Raw genomic sequence first — 25196 nt, 5'->3', positions numbered from 1 at the left:
CCATGGGGTTGCAGAGAGTTGGACACGACTGAGTGACTAACACCATTACTAACAGGAATAGTAAAAATTATGACAATAAGAACCACCACCATTTGAGTGAGTGCCTACTATGTGCCAGAAACAACATGTGAGATGTTTTACCTGTATTTCAGAAATGAGAAAGTGGATGCTCAGAACTGCTAACTGATGAATACAGCATTCTCACCCAGATCTATACCCTCCAAAATTCTAGTATGCATTTGACTGAGAGCAAGGGGTAGGTGGGGAAGGTGAAGGGAATGAAGGATTTCTGTGGAGAACTTGGGGGAAAAGGATGCATAGGCAAAGTGCTGGTGAAAGAGGGAGTCACTTGAGGAAATGATGACAGACTAGACCTGGAATGGGAGGGTATCAAGCAAGCATGTCTCTGTGTCCTTACCTTTAGCAATTTGTTTATTGCTAAAAAGTCTGCAGACTGTTTCAATATCGCTATCATTGTAGTCGCAAGAGTTTCATGTATCAGCTGGGCCTGAGGAGCACTGGGTTTTTCAGGTCGGAAGCTATACTATAATCAAAGAGAATGAACCATAAGACCAAATTCTCTCATAAGACAAAATGCTCAGAAAGAAAGCTTACTCCACAAACCTTAATGAAGGATCTTAAATAATTATCCAAGCCTTCTTCATGGCACTTTGATACGATATGTAAGAGAACCCTGAAACAACATTCACAAAAGTCAGCACGTCAGACCACAATGAAACACTATAGTTTGATTGTTAGATAAAACCATCATATCTAACCCTTAAAAACACCTAATACTGTCTAAATAATGAAAGTGTTAAATGGCATCTTAGTTTGGATCCAACAAAGATTTCAGCATGTAACATGTTCAGGGCTTTGTAAAATACATTTCTTGGTTCCAAAGAAGGATGTTTTATTTTGGCAACCAAGATATTTCTTTTCATCTCCTTTCTAAATCACATTTGAAGTACGTTCATAGCTACCATATAGTAAAAAGCCTTCAGTAAGGTAAATATTGAGATCCCCTCTAGTAAAAATCAAAGGAAAAGAATAGGAAAAATTGTTAAGCATGTCAACAGATGGGGGGAAGGGAAGGGAGAGACAGAGCAGGTGTAATGAGATGAACTAAAATGGGAAGCAAATCTAAGATTCATAGAAAGTTTTAAAGTTATGAAGCCAGCAGGGGTTCTGCGAGTTTAGCATGCATCAGAAATACCTGGAGGGCAGAGTGCTCACCCCTCTCCTAGAGTTTCTGATTTTTTAGGTCTGGGGTGAAGTTCCATGATTAGCATTTTTAATAAGCTTCCAAGTGTATTGATGCTGCTGGTCTGGGAATCACATTTTTTGAAAACCACTGGACTAGAATAATGCTTCTTAAATTAGCAACCAGACTATCCCCAATAGCAGAGAAGAGCAAACAGTATGCGGGTGTGTGGAGCCTGAACCCTGAGGCTCCAGAGACACTGTGGCAACAGCAGAAGCAGCAAAGCCAGAAACACCCAGCAGTGAGCTTATAATTTTTTTAAAACCCCTGTTTTATTTTCAAAAATTAAGTGCATTTTGCATCCTACTCTACAATATATCCCTGTTTGTTTTCCTATAAAAAGAACACTCTTATTCTTTCGAGTAAAAACTAATGGCCTAGGGCCACTCTGTCCAATGTGAGAGCTGCTAGTCACAAGTGGTGATGTAAACAAATTAAAATTAACTACTATGAAAAATTCCGATCCTCAGTTACACATTTCAAGAGTTCAACAACTAAATGTGACTAATGGCTACCATATTGGGCAGTACAGGTATAGAACATTTCCATGACTGAAGAAAGTTCTATCGGACAATACTGGTCAAGGGCGTGATTCTCAAATTCCATTGCATTAGGGCATCACTGTGGAAACTTAAAAAAAAAAAAAAAAAAAACAACCAATGCTGAGTTCCACCCTCAGAGATTCAGGTTTAACTGGTATGATGTATGGTCTGGGAACAGATATTTTAAAAAGCTTCCCAGGTTGCTCTAACATGCAGCAGTTTTAGAGCCCCTGGTTGAGGAAAACACAGTAAACTTATCCTGTGGTTTCTGGTACCGTCTATCCCTAGGGATGTGAGTCCCTCAGTCCGAGAAGAAAGAAACTAGAGGTAAGTTATATTAGGTTTCTGCCTTTGGGGTTCTCATTTGGAAGACAAATGAAGAAATGCAAAAGGAAACAAAAGTTGATTCTTCACATTGTAACACCGAAACTCACATGGTGCAGTTGAAAGGAACGTCATCTTCATGGGTCATGTTTGTGAGAACTTGGAAGAGTTGCATAAGAATTACAGGTAGAAACTGTATCATGACTTGGATCTCCATGGCATGCAAACACTAAAATAAGTCATTATTAGTTATGAAAATCAAAGTATGATCAAACTTGCAAAGGTGAAACAACCAAAAATTAAGTAATGATAAATACATTCACTAGAATATAAACTCACTTTAAACACATGCTTCCAGGGATAGGGGACTTTGTCAATTACTTTATACACATCTCTATTTTGGCACTCAGATTTTGTTAGTTCCTTTAATATTAAATACTCTATTGAAGATAACAAGTATAACTGGGATCAACAGGTTTTAGAATAAAGGTGACTGACTCTTGATAAATCAACAACTGGGCTGGGGAGCAGGCATGTTTGGAGGTAGTGGAGACTGGCCTACCAGGCCCCAGCATTCATATGTTTTACAGGGAGAAGTGGGCCATCACTGTGCAGTGAGAACGGGACTCAATAAAGTGTATTTCTACGTATGGTTGGCTTTACACTGGTTCCATCCACAAACTGAGGCAGTTCTGCATTCTAACATCCTCATAATACATTTCTTCAAAGTGCTAACTAACACTCTACCTCTACTGATTGGCACATTAACATCAGAAAGAAGAAATATATTCGTGTATACAGAGAAATGATACAAGCAGCAAAATATTGGGTCGGCCAAAGAGCTCGTTTGGGTTTTTCTATACAGCTTATGGAGAAACCCGAACGATCTCTTGGCCAACCCAATAAGTAAAATGTCTTTCTTCTTCCTTCCCTCCTTCCTTCATTCACCCATTCATTCACTCACTCAGTCAACTGGCCAACCAAAAACCACCTCACTGAGCACCTTCTACACCAGTTCAATATTTAGTGCCCTGGGAAAGACAGAGATGGTCAGACAAGTCTGTATCCTAAGGAACACAGTATTCATCTTTCAGAGTGCCCCATGTTTCCATCCTTATGCTCACCCTCCCTTTTCAGGCCTCTCTCATCTCAACAGTGACCTCTTAGATTTCCAGGCAACTTCTCTTCAATCAGATGGCTAATGCAAGAAACTGAGCTTAGGGAACCTCTAGTCTTTCCTTCAGGTTTTTCCGAATGTTTTGCCCTCTCTTCTACCCTTATAGCCCTTTTTTCAGGGCTATAACTTATAACCAAAATAGTCCAGTAATTTTCCATTAACAGTAGGGCTATGTACAGTTTCTCCTCAACCTCAGTATATTTAACTCTCATTTCCAAAACTCAATCCTCCTCAAGTAGCGGTTACATCAGGCCACTTTCTGCCACCATCAAAAAATTTTTTGATGCCTCTCCATTAGCTAGGGCAGTGGTTCTCAATCAGAGACCCCTTTACTACCCCACCCCTCCAGGCCATCTAGCAATGTCCAGAGACATTTTCAGTTGTCACGACTGAGGAGGTGCTACCGACATCTAGTGGATAGGCCAGAAGTGCTTCTAAGCAACCTCCAATGCATAGGACTGTCCTTTACCACAAAGACCCATCCTGCCTCAAATGCCAATAGTGCCAAGTTGGAGGAAACCTGACCCAGGCTATTAAGTCTAAGTTACTTCAAACCCAACTTACATTTTCAGCCTTAACATTCACCATTCTTCATGAGGCCAAACTGGTGTCTTGACTGCTCTGCTCCTTGAAATTGTCAAATGCATGCCTACCTTTGTGCCTTTGTTCATATTTTTTTAGCAAAGTCCTAACCACCCTTCCCAGTCAAGTTCACCCCCCACTTTGGTGAAGCCATTCATGCACTCATACTGAATAAACGTATACCAAGTGGGCTTCCCTTGTGGCTCAGCGGGTAAAGAATCTGCCTGCAATGCAGGAGACCTGGGTTGGGAAGATTCCACCGGAGAAGGGAACTGCTACCCACTCCAGTATTCTGGCCTGGAGAATTCCATGGACTATACAGTCCACGGGGTTGCAAAGAGTTGGACATGAATGAACTTCCGATTGCCAAGCACATCAAATGGACGTGGTTCCTATCATCAAGCAGTTCACAGACGATGGAAGGAAAACACATGGAACCGAATCACTGTGACACAAACAGTAAACAGTACACAGTAAACGCACAGAAGAAGAAGCAACTGTGTCTGCAAGTGAGGAGGGAATGTCACACACTTCAGAGGACAGAGGTTCTAAGGTTCAAGGTTAAGTAGGATCACATCAGGTAGAAAAAAGAGAGATGGGCATTCCTTGCAGAAGTGGTCTCCCTGTACCAGTAGTTTCTCTACACAGAATTTGTTCTCTACCCAGCAGCCAGAGGGCTCTTTTCGAAAGGCAAGTTCAACAATGCCATTTCCCTCTATTACAAACAAAGCCAACTGCCAAGAACAAAAAGCTATGAAGGGTTCCCCATCCTCCACTCATCTGGGGCCATCGCCTGCTCCTCGCTGCTCAGTGTGCTCCAGCTATGCTGTCTTTGCTTTTTTTTCCTATCTTTCACACATCTCATTGCAAGGTGTTTACACCTGCTGCAATAGTCTGTCATCCTTTTACACAGTTTTATCATCTATGGCTGTCTTCCCCTCATCAGTTCTTTTCAGCTTGAAATGTCTTCAACTCCTCAGACAGGTCTTCCCTGACAACTCCATCTTGACTGCACTCCTGGTCACATTAGAGCCCATTCAGTTCAGTTCAGTGACTCAGTCACGTCCGACTCTTTGCAACCCCATGAACCGCAGCATGCCAGGCCTCCCTGTCCATCACCAACTCCCGGAGTTTACCCGTACTCATGTCCATTAAGTCGGTGATGCCATCTAACCATCTCATCCTCTGTTATCCCCTTCTCCTCCTGCCTTCAATCTTTCCCAACATCAGGGTCTTTTCAAATGAGTCAGCTCTTCGCATCAGGTGGCCAAAACACTGGAGTTTCAGCTTCAACATCAGTCCTTCCAATGAACACTCAGGACTGATTTCCTTTAGGATGGACTGGTTGGATCTCCTTGCAGTCCAAGGGACTCTCAAGAGTCTTCTGCAACACCACAGTTCAAAAGCATCAATTCTTTGGCACTCAGCTTTCTTTATAGTCCAACTCTCACATCCATACATGACCACTGGAAAAACCATAGCCTTGACTAGACGAACCTTTGTTGACAAAGTAATGTCTCTACTTTTTAATAAGCTGTCTAGGTTGGTCATAACTTTCCTTCCAAGGAGTAAGCGTCTTTTAATTTCATGGCTGCAACCACCATCTGCAGTGATTTTGGAGCCCAAAAAAGTAAAGTCAGCCACTGTTTCCACTGTTTCCCTGTCTATTTGCCATGAAGTGATGGGACTGGATGACATGATCTTAGTTTTCTGAATGTTGAGCTTTAACCTGTTCTATTTTCTTCACAGTACTCATCCCTATCTAATGGGACTTCTTTATAATCTCTCTACCCTAACTGGAGTAGGTATGTTGTCTGAATTATCCCAATTATATTCTCAGCATCCAGTACAATATCTGGCCCCACAGTAGGTACTCAATAATTATTTGGGGGATGACTGAATAAATGAATAAATGAAGGAATCAAAGGGATAAAGATGGGAACCCTCTAGTCTCAGTGGTTCCACAGTTTTGTGAACTCTGAGCATTTATATCCTGTATCATGCATTTGACATTTAATTACATATTGCTTTGGACGATCATTTGTACTACTGACTTATATTGTCATCTGACTTAAATGGGCCCCTCTCAACTGGTCATAAGATCCCTATGGAAAATAGCCTAAGTTATTCTTCTTTGCAAGCCACACAGCATCTAGGAAAATACTGAACACTTAATAAGCTCAGCATGTGGATGGTTAGATGAAGTGATTAAACAATGTCATTTACAAGGACAAGAGATTGCAAGGTTTGATAAAAAGTACACGGGGCTAGGAGTCAAAAGACCCATCAAAAGACATGCTCGGCTCTGATCTCCTACTAACCAGCTGAATAACCACTGGTAAATCACTGTCCTCAGGCCTCAGTGTCCTCATCTGTAAAAAAAAAAAAATCCCTAAAGATCCCTTTTAGCACTGACATTCCATACAGGAGTTTGGCGCTTTCTATAATCACATGGCATTTCATTCATTACCACTAGAGGGTGAGCATAGGTCACAGAAATAACAAAATCCACACCCTTAAAAACACAAATATGAATACCTTTCTTCCCCCTCCATTCTAAGAATATCAATACAAGAAATTTAATTTTGTTAAAACTTTTACAAAGCTTCCCCAGTGGAAGAATAAAGCCACGGATCTGAGTAGACAAGGCATTCACATATAGAGAGGGATTCTAGACATTACCCAAGATAAGGACTTGAAATTAGATGACTTACTGTACTTCTTAATGCTAATTAAGAATAAAAGCCACCATTTATCAGCTACCTGCCTGATTCTACCTTTGCAACAATCTATTTTCTGTATGGTAAGCAGGATGATTCTTTAAAAGCCACAGTGACATTACATCACACTCCTTTGTTCACAGCTTCCCATCTCATCTCAGCTTATGAAGCCCTACCGGACCAGTAACCCAGCTATCTTTTCCAATGGGGCGGCCTATCCTTGCATGTGCCAGCCACACTGGAACTCCTCCTGTTTCTGGAACACACCAAGCAAGCTCCTTGGGGCCTCTGCACTTGCTGTTCCCAGCCCTTGCCCAGAATTCCACATGGCTGGCACCCTCCTTTCCTTTAGGTCTCTTTACTGGAGAGCTCCTCATTGACAATCTAAAAAAGAGATCCTTATCACTTCTTATTCCCCTTCCCTATTATTTTGGTTTTCTTTATAGTACTTATTACCAACTGACATAAGATGCACAGTTGACCCTCCACCTCCACATATTTCACATCTGCAGATACGGAGAGCTGACTGCAAGGGACTTGAGCATCTCTGGTATCTAGGGAGGGTCCTGGAACCATGACTGCAGATGTAAATATTTATTCATTTATTTGTTTAGTGTCCATCTGTCTCCACAATAAAGTGAGCGCCTTGAAAATAGGGATATTGTCTGTTTTCTTCACTTATCCTCCCCATGTTTAGAATGAAGCCTGGCCCACAGGAGGTACTCAAGAAAAAAGTGTGGAATGAATACTACACAGCAGATGCCCTGTCTCACTGAGGCCTCACAATCACCATACAAGTGGGTGTTACTGTTATCTTTATGAGACAGAAGAAGAAACAAAGGCTTGGAGAAGTTAAGTAACTTGGTCAAGGTCAATCACAGAATTAACAAGTGACAGAGCTGGGGTACAAGCTCAGTTTGTGATTCCAGAACCCATACACGTGTTACCTCATTCACACTGCCTCTCTGAAAGAAATGAGTATTTTTGTTCATTTCATATCATTCTTTATTAACATATGTCGAAAGGGAAATCCTGTAGAGGACTTCATTTAAAATAAAAACTCCTCAGACTGGCCATGGCTGATCTACTGAAGGAGCAGCCAAGAGAAAAGCTATTGTCAGCTGGGTCTTATGACATGTGCTTTGTCCTACCATGTTAGGGCATCAGTGGAGTCTTGGAGTCTCAATACTTTTGATAAAATATGGCATTTCTTATGACTCCTATGCACCATGGAGCAACTAGGTTCTCTCTTATCAGCTGACCCTTTTGATACTCTTTCACCTACGGACCCAGGAACCATTTCATGTTTTATTCCAAGTAAAAGTGACTCCTTTTTCTCCACAGCATTCTCTACCTTTACTGGGCTGTCAGCAAGATGAGAAAAGACCTCGAAAAATCAATCTATGGACCCGAAACAAACATATTCATGAGATTTTTTTTTTTTAAGTATGCTGTTGAATTCTGGCTAAAACATTTTCTTCCTAATGCCGTGCTTCTGTTGTGTGCTTCTAAACAGCCACTTGATGGACAAGGACAGTAGAATGTGCTCTCTTGAGGATTTGCAGCCAAAAGTATTTTCAAGAATTCATTTTTTTTGGCCCTCCCACATCAAAAATATGGCAACCAAAAGACAAGAAAAACAACCCTTTCACAGAAAGCTGCTGTTCATTTACCTTTAAATATTTAATGAGCTCCCCGGGAACTTCTTTCGAGCCTGACTGAATCAGCTGGCAATGCTGGAAGAATTTGTGCACATGCAGATCCTGAAAACCAGATGGACACAGCCATATGAAATTTGATTCATTACCCACAAAACACAGGCTCTCCACCTCTACCACCCGTCCTCCCACCCAGAATCTTGCAAGCCTGTTTCCCTGGGTCTTCTAATGACCCGACTCAGCATCTACAGCTACCAACACACATGTTCCTCCTTGAGTCCCAGAGGCCTCTCAACCCACACACAAAACAGCAAACCAGGCCCATTCAGCATGCATCTCAGTGCAGCGGGTAGGCCACCATTTACGCCCAACTAGTCCAACATTTGTTTCCTTTTTTCAGTAGTGTCATCTCTGAAGTTGGGTCGCTTCTATATTTTAATGGAACAAGCAGGAAGAGAGGTCTGAACTGACAGGTGAAGAAAAGGGAGTCACCTGGCCCTGTGGTGGCCAGCGTCCAATGTCCTATGTGAAATCTATAGACACTGAATCTTTGGATAGCACAGACTGTCTCAGGAACCAGAATCAAGAAATTCTGGATGAATTGAGAAAGAAGAATTGACATATATACACAATCATGTGTAAAATAGATAGCTAGTGGGAAGCTGCCGTATAGCACAGGGAGCTCAGCTCTGTGCTCTGTGATGACCTAGAGGGATGAGAGTTGGGGTGGGGGGGGGAGGCATGGAGGGAGGTCCAAGAGGAAGGGGATATGTGTATACATATAGCTGATTCAGGCTTCCCAAGTGGCGCCACTGCTAAATAATCCACCTACAATGCAGAAGATGTGAGAGACTTGGGTTCAATCCCTGGGTTGGGAAGATCCCCTGGAGGAGGGGATGGTAACCCATTCCAGTATTCTTGCCTGGAGAATCCCATGGACAGAGGAGCCTGGTGGGCTACAGCCCATAGAGTCGCAAAGAGTCGGACACAACTGAAGCAACTGAGAATGCATGCAGAGCTGATTCACGTTGTGGTACAGCAGAAACTATCACAACAATGTAAAAAAATTATCCTCCAATTTTAACAAAAGGGATTAAAGAGAAAAAAATGGAAGTCATATTTTGACCTGCTTCCTCTAATTATTATTTGTGGGACCTTCGGTAAATCTTTTAACCTGACTGAGCCCCTGTTTCTTTTCCTATAAAAGGATGGAATGTCCAAGGAAACCTGAGAGGGCTGTACCAAGGAGCGTGGACTTCACCTTCTCCATCCATGATTTTTCAAACGGTGCTTGAGGTGTCTCACAGATACTTGATTCTAATTTCAAGGATGCTGAGTCTAAGAGCAAACTGTAGTAGCTAATCCTGATCCACTGACTGCCAACTTCTGTGTTCAGCTCCAGTCTAACCATAAGAAAAACATCAGACTAATTCCAACAGAGGGGCATCCGCAAAGCACCAGTAGTCCTGAAAACTGACAAGGTCACCCAAAACAACGAAACACTCAGAACTTGTCACAGCCAAGAGCCTAAGGGAACGTGACAACTAAAAGTAACATGCCATCCTGGATAGAATCCTGAAACTGAAAAGGGGTACTAATAGGTAAAAACTAAGAAAATCTGAATAAAGGCCAGACTTCAGCTAATGATTATGCCTCAATACTGCTTCTAGAGTTGTAACAAGGGTGTCACACTCATGTTAAATGTTAACAGTAGAGGAAACTTGGTATAGGGCATATGGGAGGTGGCTGCACTATCCTCATAATTTTTCTGTAAATCTAAAACAGCTCAAATATATATATATATATGGTTTAAAAATGGTGATAATAGCCTCCATATTTTTTTCAGAGTTTTGGAAGACTCGAATCAGTCAATGGGAATAAAGGGATTTGGTCATTTGAGAAGAATTTAAAAATTTGAGCTATTATTAAGAATGGTGTTATTACTAATAAGAAAGTGTTTTAGGCCACAACTTCTCTAAGACTGTAGAAATGAATATAATCTATTTTAATCAAGAAAAAACTTAAGTATTAAAATTGACAAAATTCGGGGACTTCCCTCATGGTCCAGTGGTTAAGACTCCTCACTTCCAAAGTAGGAGGCATGGGTTTGATCCCTGGCCGGGGAACTAAGGTCCCACATGCCACATGGTGTGGCAAAAAAATTTGTTTGACAAATTCATGGGATGCAACTTACTTGAGTGTAAATGGTAGACTCTAAGTGGCTTTTGATCTTCAACAAAGGCTTTGCACCATCTACCCACTTAATATCCACATTCGATTGCTGGGAACAGAAAACATACATGTGAGTTTTTGTACCATAGCAAGGGACAGATGAGCAATATAGGCATTTCAACATTTTTCTCAGAAACAAATGTGCTAGCTTCAGACATAGGGTATTATTGGAGAAAATAACCTGCCTTTAGAATAAATGTATCCTAAATCATTTTGAAGTTCCCATCCTTTGCAGGCAGATACTTTTCCTAATGACAATAAAAATGACTATATAAAGGAATTTTTTTATCATGCACAAAATCATTTTGTGCCCAAGAGTCCCATTTTAAGTTACTGGAATCAACTGACATGAGGTTACTTTGTCAAACTATGATAGAAACTTCCCAACACACATTTTCCATACTTATCTTTGTTGTGGACCAGTATCAGCCCTCAAACCACACTCTGAGTAGCCACCAACCAAACCAAACCATTCAATATGCCAACAGTATTCTATTGTTTAAACATTTCATCGTATACGTAAAACTGAATCACTTTGCTGTACAGCAGAAATTAACATGACATCAAATCAACTATACTTCAATAACATTTTTTAAAAGAAGGGAAAAATAACATTTCATCATGATTTCTTCAACAAATACAGATATTTTCCTACCCTTCTGGATTCTGCGTCATTCAGATTCAAGTAGCCTGGGGGAAGATTGGCAGAAACTGGCAGCTGCTGCTCCAAAGTGATGATTCTACCATCCTTCAGTAAAGGTACCCAGGCAAAGCCAACTGCCAAGACAATAATCAACCATGAGAAATGAAATCGCAGATGCAATTAGCTACACAAATGTCTGGTCACTGGGGAGCAGGGTAGGGCTGGTGATGCTGCCAGGGGTTTGTATGTGAGAGTCTAGGTGTTGGGCATCCAAGTATTGGGGAAAAAATGAGTTTGGATGGCTTCCTAATCCTAGCCTGGCCACTAACAGGTTATTCACGCTACCTCCTTGACCATAACAATGGGAACAATAACACCCAGTTCTTCTATAGAACAGAGTGATTTAAAGACCAAAGTGAGCTGATATACCAAAACACTTGAAAGCTTTTAAAGTGCATCCATTTCATTATCTTGACATACTAGGGGAGCATTTTGGTAGACTTATTTTTTTCAAGATTCAGATGTCTCTTGTCCACCCTTACAGTCTCATATCTGAGACTATAATCAGACAGCAATCACCATGCTGCAAAATTTCTTCCAGCAACCCTAGGGTAAGTAAAGGACTATGGAAAATGAAGGTCACAAGTCAGGGTTATGTTCTATATTTATACACAGCAGTATTTGGTTGGGCAGTTTTCCTGATTACAGAAGGAAGAGAGGTAGCAAGAGAATACAGCCACAGCACAGTACTTACAACTGGAATCATTGAGAGATTTTCCTCTCCAGTCTCTACATTTCTTAACAGTTCTACCCCAAAGAGCCTCTTGGCTTCTTATTAGAAAACTCATCATGTTCTAAGCTAAAAAAGCCAGAGCCATCTGTGTTGCTCAAGTCAAGCGGTGTCAGTATTTCCATTATAGAGATTACTCTGGACTTCAAGTGTTTATAACTTAGCTGTAAAAAGGCTTGCTCTGAACTGAGTTCTGGCATGAGGGAGGGTGTTGGCTCGAGAGTACTTTTGAAAGCCACTGCTTTCTGATACTTTAAAATTCTTTGTGTGAGTGTGTGGGTGTGTGTGTGCGCACACACACGTGTGCGTGTGTTTACAGTGTGAACACAGAAGTCAACACAAATCTGGTTAGAATGTTTTCATTCACGTGTTTAATTTGGCAAAGCTTTAATTCTTAAAGAGACTGATACATTGCATTCTCCAAGTTGACTGAACGGCTTTCTCAGACGCCAAAACACGCCTGCAGGGCATCTTCACTAGTACAGCTTCAGAAATGCTTTACACAGGGCTTTTCTTTTAGAAAAAGCAGAGGAAAGTAACATGAGCAGAAGAACCATTCAAAAGGACTCTGTCAAAGTAGTTAAACTGAAAATTAGACAAATGACAAAAGGTTTCCAGTCCAGAAATCAGGAAAAGGAAAAGATATTTCTTGTTTTTCAGCAATATTTTTTCCTTACATAAAGTTTTATTGACATATAATTCAGATGCCTTACAATTAATCTATTTAAAGTATACAATTCAATGGTTCTTAGTATATTCACAAAGCTCTATATCTATTGCCACTACCTAATTCCAGAACTTTTTCATCACCCCCAAAAGGAACTCCATACCCCTCAGAAGTCACATTCTATTTCCCCTTCTTCAAGTCCCGGACAGCCACTGATCTACTTTCTGTCTCTATGGAATTGCTTGGGCAACATTTTTGCACTGCAAATCAATCAGAGCATGGCCAAGTGTGTCTCTCAGTCAAAACTCATCTAGAATGCTTGGAAGCTATATAAGGTACAATGTCAAGCACACACCATCTGCCTCAAAGGTGTGAAGCCACTTAAAGGATGGACAGTTGGAAGTGATGAGTGCTGGGGAGGAGTTTGGGATTAACAGATATACACTACTCTATATAAAATAGATTTTAAAAACTAGCACCTGCTGTATACAGCACAGGGAACTATGTCCAATACCCTGTAATAACCTATAATGGAAAAGAATCTGAAAAAGAATGGATATGTGTGTATATATACATATGTATGTATAACTGAGTCACTTTGCTGTACACCTGAAACCTTATAAATCAGTAATACTTCAAAAATAACTTCAATATATATATTTTAAAAACTGATGAGTAGCAAGAGAATAATCACCTCATGCTCTACTGAGCATCTTGCCCACTTCTGTCTACGATCTGGATAAGGCAACTGTTGTTTGTTTCTTCAGGAGGTACACTGTCATAGGTTCTCATTATTCTGCTAGATTTCTGCTCAACCTGCAAGGTCACTACCCTAAATGAACTGCAATTTCTATGGGGATCTAGAACATGACCGCACTATCCACAAAGGGACTCTCCTAATATTCAGTACTGCTGCCTGCTGGGCACCACTCAGATGTGTCACTAACACTGCAAACTCAACATCAGTCAAAACCCACCATTCCTAGGCACAACTCTGCTACTCGGCAATACCTTCTTTCCAGTTTTGAAACTTCAGTGCTAACTTTGAATCATCTCTCTAGAGGCCATTCACTTGCCAGGCCCAGTATATTACTCTGCAATTGTCTTTTCCTCCACCCTCACCTCCTGCCCCCCACCCACCTGCCACTTACAGCCCCACTGTGGCCCTCTTCCTCTCCTGAACTCCTGAAATAGCCCCCTAACTGGTGTTTCTTCCTTCCTTCCTTCTTCCTGCTCCACCTCACCTCACATTGCTGCCTGATTGGATTTCCTGCAAAACATCTCCTACTGGTGTTTATAACCCTCCAGTATTTCCTATTGGTAACAGAACAAAATCAAACCCACAACCTGGTATTCAGGGCCTTCCACCACCTGACTCTTCCTTTTCAATCTGGCCTCCTATGCTTCCCTCCCCAGTTCCCTGTGCTCCAGTGCTCCAGTGCTATGGAACTATTTGGGGTTCCCTGTCCAGACCCCTCAATACTCTGCCTCTGTACCAGCTATTCCTTCATCCTGGAATCCTCTCCCTTCCTGTCATGTCCTTGTCCTGTCATGTCCATGACTGCATTATCAAACTCTAGCCCACCCTTCAAGGCCTCACCCAAACACCATCTCCTCCTGGAAGCCTTCCCTGACTCCCCAGCCACTTGTCCTTCCACCAGTTGAACTGAACAATATTATGTGATGTCAGAGAATAACTCACTCTTCTCTGAGATCACATAGCACCAATTTTATTGGTAACTACTACTTTCTATCTTGTGTTATAAATGTCTACATAGATCTTGTTTCCCCCACTGGACCATGTGCTCACTGAAGATGAGATCTATGTTCGATGCTCCACTGTCTTCTCCTTACTACCTACTACAGTATCTAGTATATAATAGATAGGCAGACATATTTGCCAAGTGAATGAACAAATTTAAGATGGGTCCAGGCTAATGACACGGAAGCAGCCTGAATGCCCGTCAACAGAGGAATGGATAAAGAAGATGTAGCACATATATACGATGAAATATTACTCAGCCATCAAAAGGAATGAAGTTGTGCCATTTGCAGAGACATGGACAGACCTAGAGTGAACTAAGTCAAAAAGAGAAAAACAAATATCACATATTAACGCATACGTGTGGAATCTAGAAAAATGGTATAGAGGAATCTATTTGCAAAGCAGAAATAGAGACACAGATGTACAGAACAAACAAATGGACACCAAGGGTGGGAGGGGGTGGTGGGAAGAATTGGAAGATTGGGATTGACATATATATACTACCTTATATAAAATGGATTAACTAATGAAAATAGACTATATAGCACAGGAATCTCTATTCAATGCTCTGTGATGACAAAGAGGGGATATATGTATACATATAGCTGATTCACTTTGCTATACAATAGAAACTAGTGTAACATTGTAAAGCAACTAAACTCCACTAAAAATGTTTAAAAAAGAAAGAAAGAAAAAGATTGGCACAGGCTAACTTGGATTTGAATCCCAAAGCATGCTTACACTGACATAGTGGATATGGCATGGGCCATGTCCATAGGACCTGTGATATTCTCCCAAGGATGCTTCCCATTGCTCTATCTAAAGCCTTGAGGAATGAGACCACAACTGGGGCTTCACTATCAATGCTTATTCAAGTTTGTTAAATCTATCCTCTTCTCACTAGAATTCCAATCTCCCATGGGTTCAAAAATGCCCATGGCTCTGGGCTCACTTCCCTCTTCTCAATGAGTAGAGCTGGAAGATTCTGCTTGCTGGGCCATTCCACACAAAAGAAATAACAAAAATATAGCATCACAATATGGGTTTCTTTCTGAGAAGAGCAATATTACTTTATGTTGCCTACAGTAATCTAAGCACACTGGCAAGCATTTGGACATGACGTTGAGTAGAAATGATGATAAAATGAACATGTAATTCATATTTTAGCAAGGAAATTTTAACTCAGAAATGCACTTTTTGGTAAGGGGAAGTGGTCTGTAGCTCGATGAAAGAGGTTATATCCTAAGACAACTCCATTTCAAATAGCTCTAGAGAGAGAGATTTAAAGAATGCATGGATATATGTATACCTATAGCTGATTTACATTGTTGTACAGCAGAAATTGACACAACATTGTAAAGCAATTATACTCTAAAATTTTTTTTTAATTTTAAAAGATACACACTTATAGACAGATTAGATAGACATAGATGTGAATATAGATAGATACGTAGATAGATATAAAGGATTATAAACAAGGACTTCTGGACAGCACAGGCCATTCTATTCAACACTCTGTCTTAAGTCATATGGGAAAAAAATCCAAAAAAGAATAGATGCATATACATGTACAAGTGAATCAAGTGGCTGTACACCTCAAACACAACATTGTAAATCAACTATTTTCCAAGAAAGAACACACGTACCTGGAGTTTCAACTGTGTCCTGCTTTTTGGTTGTTCCCTTTGTGTTAATTTCGCAACTTACGTGATAAAAAGTGAAAAGTAAATGATGTTTTTGATGCAGGTGAATGGGAAGCTCAATTTTTATCTGAAATGAAAGCAAAATTATACAGAGCATTTTGTTTTCATCGTCAAGTGGGACTGTCAGACCTTTAGCTCTGTTTCATCATACTTTTCCAATGACATAATTTTCTAAATCACAGGTCAAGGGGTCAAATAATAGATATCATTTAAATACATTCCAAATGCCTTTCTGGTCAATTTCAGTTTGACAATAATATTCTCTAGGGTTGTGAGAGCTGATTTATTACTCTTCCTGGAGAGTCCAGTGGATTCTCCTGGATTCAACTTTGCAGCCGGATTTTCTGAAACACTGGATCAAAACCACATCCTTAAAGCCCAGAGATACTATGTAATTCAATCTGAGTCAGTGAATCCGATCCATCTACAATGTGCGCTGAATTTGAAAACCTGCCTTTTTTTTTTTCAAAATCACTGCCCTCCTCTGCATGAAAAAAAAAAAATTTAAGCCTTTATGAATAAGTGAGCAAAAAGTCACTGAGATATTATGGAATCCACAAATCACAGTTGTATAAATTTCTTTAGAGGAAAAACATAGCTTTACTCTTGAATAAATAAAAAGCATCATCATGACACATGAATTTCATGCAAAAAATTAATACTTTAAAACAAGCACCTCAAGTAATTTGCCAATCAGAACCCAAGAGAATGTTTGTAATGTCTCCTGGGAAGGATGTGGGAGACAGATCACAGATTTAATTGATTTAACACACATGCGTGGACCTGCCCAGGAACCCATGCAAACATACACGCTCACACTCACTTTCCTGGTTAATACATAAAGAATGTTTGAAAAGTCCGTTTCTGGCTTCCTAACATGGATTACTTACTACATGAACAAGCTTTCTCTAGTGACTGGCACTGGTTATAGAGAGGAATATATTAAACAGCTTGGTGATGGGACATCTGGCCTAATTATCATTCACACAAGACATGGCTTTGGTGTGATAACTAATTTCTGTTGTAGGTATATTTCACCACAGAATATGCCTATTCACAGCATCCAGACCATCTGGGTATCTAATGCTCTGCTGCACATAAATATGGACACATTCCCTCCCTGGGTGGCAAAAACACATTCCCTGCAAAGGTTGGGGTACTGGACTAAGCAGGAATGAGCGAGTCCCAGGCTGAGGTTTCAGGCCTCCATACTACAGCAGCTGGGCCTGGGGAACCGGGGACAGCAGGGTGGGGGGATGGTTTCTGACCAAGCCAGGGATGGACACGTGGAGCCTGAGAAGCAGAAACAGCAGAGCTCCTGGCCTGGGATGCACACCCAGGTTCCATGGAGACACGCGGCTATCAAAGGCAGCCTGCAGATTTGGATAAGCTGGCTGTGCACAGGTTTTGACAGAGACACTCAGAGAGACACTGGGAAGGACACAGACATGCAGAGACAGAGAAGTGGGAAGAAAGAGAGCCAGGGACAGAATCAGGCAACCTGACTGAGGACAGGCGCTCAGAGGCCGGGGAGGATGGCCTCTGTCTACACTGCACTGAGGCATTCAGTACAGCCGATGGGATTCTGGGGACCCAGCCACACCGCTGTGTCTCTCAGAGCATTTCACTTACAGACAGGCTGCACCCTCCCATGCAGAACCACAGGAGGTAAGAGCTAGGAAGGCCTTCAGAAAACCCCTTCCAAATGTCTTATTTTAAACTCTGGAAATTGGAGATTCAGGGAGGGGAAGTGACTTGCTCAAGGTCACAGAGCCAGCTGAGGTCCAAGTGTGGGCTAGAAGTCCCGTTCCAGTCTGGTGTCTGTTTCCTTCATTATCTCACATCAGAGCCCCTTCCATTCGTGGGCCCAGCCTCCACTGTCACCAAAGGGCACCAGGCAGGCAGTGGCCCTTCTTTCTGATGTGACATTTTCTATTTTCATGGGACTAACCATTCAGGGATTGAAGGTGCAGATGCAAGACTGGAAATAATTCAAACAGAAAAGAAACAACCACCGCAGCGTTTTCTCAATGAGAAAATAATGTATTTTACCTCATCATAGAACTCTGGATTTTGGTTGTGATGCGAGACAACAGCATAAGCGTTTGTGGTAAAGACAGACCCTGCAGGTTTTCCATAGATACACTGCAAAAGAAGGAGACAGAGTCACCACTCTCCATGCTGTTCTTTAAAGAGGATGCTAGGGAACCGCATACAGTTACAGGCATCTGTGAGCACAGGGTCACGGCCAAGCCCACCCGGCTCTCACCATGAGCCTGTAAATTCCAAATCATTTCCAGTCACTCCAGACACCCCCCGACATCGCCTAACTTGGCTCCATGGATGCTGCTGAATTTCCTGCCACCAAAGAAATATAATTTCAACTTAGCTGACAGGAAGTGGCTGAACACTTCTAATCATTTGGAAGGGAAACACTCTCCAGCCAGGCCTGGCAAGCTTACTTCTCTCATGCTATTTGCACTTCTTAATATGAGAAGCTCCTCCTCGGTCGGTCAGCAACATGTGCTGAATGGTCATTGTGCCTGGGCCAGGTAAGGAGTTTTAACAGAACCAACAGCAGATCCATCCCTAGCCTCGAGGAATTAGAAAATGAATGGCCATTAGGCCACAGACGGGCTTACACTTTATGAGCCACACTTTCAGAGTCACCAGCTTGCTGCTACACCAATAAAATGAATGGAAGGCTTTCTAGGGTTCTGTGGAAAGATCCGATTTCATTTCTAGTGTGAGTTTTTCACTTCCATAGGCTTAATACGTTCAAGGATGAATATGGGGTTGACGAGCCAGGCTCCTAATGGACTCACTCAGGTACTTCAGAGCCAGCCTCCAGGACAGCTAAGAAATGAAACTGACACTCGCCTGCTCTCCTGAAATATGGTTATGAAGGCAATTTGCAGGAACTGTAGAGAGGTAACTGTAGAGAGTCTTTGAGTATACAAAAGGATAGTGCACGGGGATGAAGAAAAAACTATTCTTAGCTCCACTGAAGGAAGAATCAGAGAACCTACACCTCATTTGAGCCAGCTAATCCTTAATTTGACTTAGGTTTCTCTGTGAAAAAAAATCTCAAAGAGCTATTAAACATTCAATGACTTAATCGGGGACATTCCAGCCTCTTTTCCTAGGTGGTTTAAGTGGAAGACTTGCCATCCATCTGTCTGATTTAGGCTCAAGCTAGAGACGTGGGGAGTCAGATAAACACTTTGTGATGGCTAGATGTTCAGACTTCTCTCTCAGATCTCTGATTCCTGGACTAAAGAGCCAAAAGTAAAAGGTGGCTATAAAGAGTGAAACTGTAAGGGTACCGTGACAGGTATTTTAAGGATCGCAATATCAGATACTGAGATGCTTTTCCTAGATCACTCATTCAAGTTTGGAGGCACCATTTGGCCAGCCACAGACTCGAAGTCACATCTCAGATCAAAGCAGTCACGCTGTGCTACTGTCAGCTTGAAGCCCGTTCAGGTTTCAAGGAGAAAGGAGTTTAAACTCCCCTGATGGTACCACTATAAGCTGTCAGGAGAAAATGACCTTGTGATTGGGCACTGAAGCAAGGCAAAATCCAAGAGGAGCAAAGGCAAAAATTCTGGCATATGCAGCTTACCTTTTTTAAAGCTATATATACGCTCCCAACACATTGTGTTATTTCTTAATATTTAACTCAATCTTACAGGTAATGTTTAAGAGTAGAAAAGGCAATATTACATTTGTCACTTTACTACATTTTCTTTGACATTTAAGCACATGAAACTTAGCATATGAAACTACCCAGTACCAAAATGTCTGTCTCTATGAAAAATGCATGCTTATCAATATCACAAACAAACCTTTAGGGCGCTAGCATCACTTTCATCCGAATCCCGGAATTCCACACAGACCGCAATATTCCTTGCCTAAAAACAATTCATCATTCAAAATGAGTGACAAAACGAGAAGATTATAAACAAGTGTAACACTCCAAAATGTACAGTTTATCCTGTTTACCTTGGCAAATGTTTTCTGGCTATCGTATTTTAATTGCAAGGGATATACATATAGATGGTTTTTGTAAATGGTAAATGGGTAACAATATTTTGTCATTTCTGGAACAAACTCTTCAACTTCCACAGTAATATTTTGACAATTCTTTTCAAAGGGCTTCAGAGGCACATATGAAGAAGTAATACAATCTACAGCAGAAAAAAAACAGGCAAAGATGCAACAATTGTTAACACATTCCTGCATTTATAAAAAAAAAAAAATATACCTGGATTGTGTTCTCTAAGAGTGGTTTAACAAACAGAATTCTTAGTGATTGACAAAAACGCATACAGCCACTTCAAGAACCCAGAAGAACAAGTAGGAGTAAGTAGCCTGATGCTGATTTTAGTGAAACCCTTCAAACCAGATGCAGATTGCTATTTCATTCTCAACGTACAGTGATTTTCCAAATATAACACATCATAATTTTGACAAATTTAAACTCTGCGAAGAAATCCATTACATTTTTTCTCCTGCAACTGCAATTTAGCTTTTCACTGCAATCTTTTATTGGTATCAGGGAAGTAACAGTAAATTTATGCCAATTAGCTCATGGCTAGTCCCTCTTAAAAAGTTAACTTGGTACAGGTGCAAATTTTCACTTAAGGAATAAAGGCAGCCTTCTAAAACTACAGATCTTATGATGTGTTACCAATAATAAATTCAATCCTCCCGAATGTGGAAAACACAAAGCCTTAGAGAAGTATAGCAGCACATGTTACTGAGGTAGCCACTTGTAATAAAGGTTATTCATACACTTAAAGGGGCTCTAAGACTGCTGGTCCTTGCTGAAGAGTGATACTGATGGAGAAGAAATATGCAGGAGAGTCAGATCTGAGGACATAATATTTTTCACTGGGTTTGGTTTTCTATGATAGCGATACTTACAATAGAATATCTGTAGGAACAGAGTAAAGATCCACAGATAAAAGTGATCATTTCACTACCCAGAGTTAACTACTGCTAATATTTTGGCATATTTTCTTGTAGTCTTCTTCCTAGATATGTCTCATCTAACAAACACAAAAATCTCACTGTATAGAGAACTTTATCCTAGTTGTTGGTATTTTATCTGATATCTTATTTCATGAACTCTTTGTAAACAGCATTTTGCAGAGCTGCATAAAAATTTCATGGTACCAGGATCCCATAACTGAACTGAACCACACATGAACTAAACCATGACTGAACCACACTGACAATGTCATACTCTTTGGTTGCTTTCAATCCCCTCTGGAATACAGACAACACTGCAAAAAATATCTTTATGCATAAACTCCTGTCTACACTTCAAGTTATTTCTTTAGGAAAAAGTAATCCACTGAACTCTTAGATGTTTTAACATGTCAATTGCCACTCTCCTACTTACAATCCTTTCGTGACTTCTCATTGTACTTGGGATGAAATGCAGTTTTTTAAGGAGTTACCATGGTTTTCACACTGCTCTGCATGATGTGATTCTTCCTACTTCTCCTACTTTATTTCCGATCTCCCGTGTTCGCATCACACACTAGACTAGAGCCTCATTGGTTCCCTTTGCGTCCATACAAACCAAGCTAGCTGCACCTCAAGATCTTTCCATGTGACAACCTCAGAGTAGAATGTACTGTCCCAACCATCTCATGCTGGCTGGGCCACATGGTGAGCCTTCTTAGCCACCTTTTTTGAAAGTAGCCCACCCAATCAGAGACAGAAATTATTCATTTGCTGTCTTGTTTAAATGTCTGTCACTCCTTCTAGACTATAATCTCCATACTTTCAAAGCACCTAGTAAGTATTCAATAGCTTACTCACTAAATGTTTATTTGATGAGTAAATGGATAGATAGAATGTCAGAATTAGAATGCCTTAGTTACAGACATTCATGGATGTCTCTTGCCAAACTGTACTCCTACTTGAGATAGGTGACGGTGCCTGGCCAAAACTAAGCCGGCATTAGACAGTTACAGTTCATTTTTTGCAAATTTGATAGATGAACAAAAACACCACAATGCTGAAATATTTACATTTGTGTTACTGGCATAATTACCGAGACTGGATGTTTTCCAATTATTTACCAGTCATTTTATTTCCTGCAAATTGTCTTTTCTGTCTTCTGTCCATTTTTCTCCTAGGATCATAGATTCTTGTCTTTAGACAAAAGAAATTCTCCTTTTGGATCCCTTCACTGATGAAATTCAGCCAAGGCAAAAGGAGCAGAAACTGACTGGAACACACTCACATCATATATTATACATGAAACAGCATCTGATAAAAATCAACTTAATTTACTTCCTAATCTCTAACTATTCACCATGTGTCCTGGCTTGAATAGTGTCCCACCAAAATTCATGTCCACTGGAAACTCAGAATGTGACCTTATTTGGAAATAGGGCCTTGGCAGATGTAATTAGTTAAGATGAGATCATAATGGATTAAGGTGGGCCTTAAATCCAATGACTGGTGCTCTTAGTAGAAGACCATATGAGGACAGAGGCAGAGACCAGAATGATACACCTATAAGCCGAAGGATGCCCAGGCTAGCCAACAGCCACTAGAAGCTAGGAAGAAGAGATTCTTCCTCAGAGCCCTGTGAGGGAGCGTGGCCATGCTGACACCTTGATTTTGACTTCCAGCCTCTAGAACCACAAGAGAGTAAATTTGTTGTTTTAAGCCACCCAGTCTGTAATACTTTCTTACAGCAGCCCTAGGAAACAAATACACCATGTAAATCTCAAGAAAAATGTTAGGAAGATAAAACACCTGAGCTTCAGGGACTTCCCTAGTGGTAGTTCAGTGCTTTCAACGCAGGGGGCCCAGGTTTGATCACTAGTCAGGGAACTAGATCCCACATGCCACAACTAAGAGGTCATGTGCTGCAACTAAGACCTGGCACAGTGAAAAAAATAAACATTAAAAAAATAAAAACCCTGAGATTCAAACATAGCCTTTTAGGTTTATTTGCAACATGTAAGTTCTTACTTGAAAAATCCACAGGAACACATTCTACTGTGATGTTTAGCTGCCCAGGAATAATCTGCAATTTGGTCTTCTCTGGCCTAGATGTAAAATAAGAATATTTTATATTCAAAAAATATGATTACTAAGTGTACTGGTTACCATTTATTCAAACTTCTAAATGCTTCCAAATCCAAATGCTCCAACATTTGATTTTTCCCACATATGACTCACATTCATCATTCAAAGAAATTATAATTCATCTATGCTATTGATTTACTGCAGTAACTCTAAAACACTTACTTCTTGTATTCTGAGAGCAACTTGAGAATGTCTTCATTGGAAAGCTTGCTACTATCTTGTTTATACAAAGGAGAAAATCTCCCATCCAGGTCCAGAGAGCCTTGAATATCTTTGAAAATGGGCCTAAAAGAGCAACAGAGGGTTTTTTTTAACTCGAAAGTATGGCTAAATTAAGATCAAATAGTGGTGATGGGAACATAAAATGGTGAAACTCTTTTGGAAAATAACTTGGCAGTTTCTCATGAAGTTAAGCATACACCTACCCTCTGATCCTGTGATTCAACTCCTAGGCATATTTCCACATGATACTTGAATGCTCACAGCAGATTTATTTGTTATAACCCCAAACTGGCAATCACCCAGATATTCATCAACAAATGAATGGATAAACAAATCATGGTATATTCTTACAATGGAATGTAAGAACTGACGAACAACTCATGAACAACTCAATGAACAACTGATACAACATTATGGATAAAATACAAAAACAGACTGAGAACAAGAAACCATAGACAAGGTTACATACTGCATGATTCCATTGATGTGAAGTCCAGAATAGGTAAAAGTCATCTAAGGTCAGTGGTTGCCTGGGTGGGAGTGGATGGCTGATTGGACAGGGATGTGAGGAACTCTCTGGAGTGATAGAAATGTTCTAGATCTTGGTTGGGGTGGTAGTTATATGACTATATACATCTGTGAAAATGTATCAACCTGGACATATAAATGTGCATTTTAATCAAAGATAAATTATCTCTCAGTGAAGTTGATAAAAATTGAATTAGATCTTTAAGATCAACTTACATAGACTTTATAATATATCTATAAAATTTCTAATATGAATTGGAATTATTCCCTCCTCCTTCTCTTCTTTCATTTTCCGAGTAGCTGTTTTACTGCCAGAACAGGAAGTAATATACAAGCACCCAACACACCGGAAGCAACTATGGCCAAAAGCACAATCTCCCCTGGCAAAGCCTCTGAAAAATGTGGTTAAAGGCACTAACTATCATTCCTACTTCTAAGCATACCTCCTTTTATTTTCAGTAAACAGAGGTTTATCACACAGCTTTTAAATATCCCAGCCAAGCCTTTAGAGTCAGTTCCTGTTGCTGCTAACAACCAAAATAATTTAAGAAGAAAAAAAAACAGCATAATTCCACATCAGAACTGGGGATTAAAGCTTCTAACTTTGAAGGTTTTTACAATTTACTTTTCTACAAGCACATTAGCATCAAGCAGTTACTGATGTGGCCTAAAAAGGGGTGGAGAGCATGTGCCATGGCTGTCTATTGTGGGCTCTGAATTCAGGTGCTGTTAGTTCTGAGACCTGCTTACACACATGCCATGCGAACTTAGGCAAGAATTTTTTTTTTTTTTCATTTCTGTGACTCAAATTCCTCATCTCCAAGATGGGGGAGAATAGTACCTACCTCTAAAAGAAATATACATTAAGCACATAGACCTCTGCCTTGTACGTGCATGTGTGTTAAGTCTCTTCAGTCATGTCTGACTCTTTGAGACCCTGTGGACTGCAGCCCACTAGGCTCCTCTGTCCATGAGATTCTCCAAGCAAGAAAAATGGAATGGGTTGCCATTTCCTCCTCCAGGCGATCTTCCCGACCCGGGGATTGAACCTGTGTCTCTTATGACTCCTGCATTGGCACGTAGGTTCTTTACCACTAGCGCCACCTGGGAAGCCCACCTTGTACAGTTAGCACTTCATTACCATAAATATTGGGCTGGCCAAAAAGTTCGTTCTGGTTTTTAAAACCTGAACGAACTTTCTGACCAATAGTAACAGTAGTAGCCACTGGAGCATCACTAAGTATGTTTCAGCTTCTGGAA

At 40.7% G+C, this 25196-nt stretch overlaps 1 protein-coding gene across 2 annotated transcripts in view; it reads right to left on the bottom strand.

Moving 5' to 3' along the window:
* The window catches only part of DOCK11 (dedicator of cytokinesis 11), a 200845-nt gene that overhangs the window by 83805 nt on the left and 91844 nt on the right, over positions 1-25196 (bottom strand). For both annotated transcript variants that reach the window (XM_043458483.1, XM_043458485.1), the window contains exons 15-26: positions 23349-23471; positions 23070-23146; positions 20073-20257; positions 19916-19981; positions 18120-18212; positions 16011-16134; positions 11155-11276; positions 10462-10548; positions 8283-8372; positions 2241-2359; positions 625-694; positions 419-544 (exon numbers count right to left, since the gene is read on the bottom strand). In XM_043458483.1, the coding sequence (XP_043314418.1) occupies positions 419-544; positions 625-694; positions 2241-2359; positions 8283-8372; positions 10462-10548; positions 11155-11276; positions 16011-16134; positions 18120-18212; positions 19916-19981; positions 20073-20257; positions 23070-23146; positions 23349-23471 (1282 nt within the window). The remainder of the gene's footprint in view (positions 1-418; positions 545-624; positions 695-2240; positions 2360-8282; positions 8373-10461; positions 10549-11154; positions 11277-16010; positions 16135-18119; positions 18213-19915; positions 19982-20072; positions 20258-23069; positions 23147-23348; positions 23472-25196) is intronic.

The sequence above is a fragment of the Cervus canadensis genome, chromosome X, assembly GCF_019320065.1.
Source record: "Cervus canadensis isolate Bull #8, Minnesota chromosome X, ASM1932006v1, whole genome shotgun sequence".
Taxonomy (NCBI): Eukaryota; Metazoa; Chordata; class Mammalia; order Artiodactyla; family Cervidae; genus Cervus; species Cervus canadensis.
The sequence above is the reverse complement of the archived record's forward strand: the minus strand, read 5'-3'. Positions and strand labels throughout refer to the sequence as shown.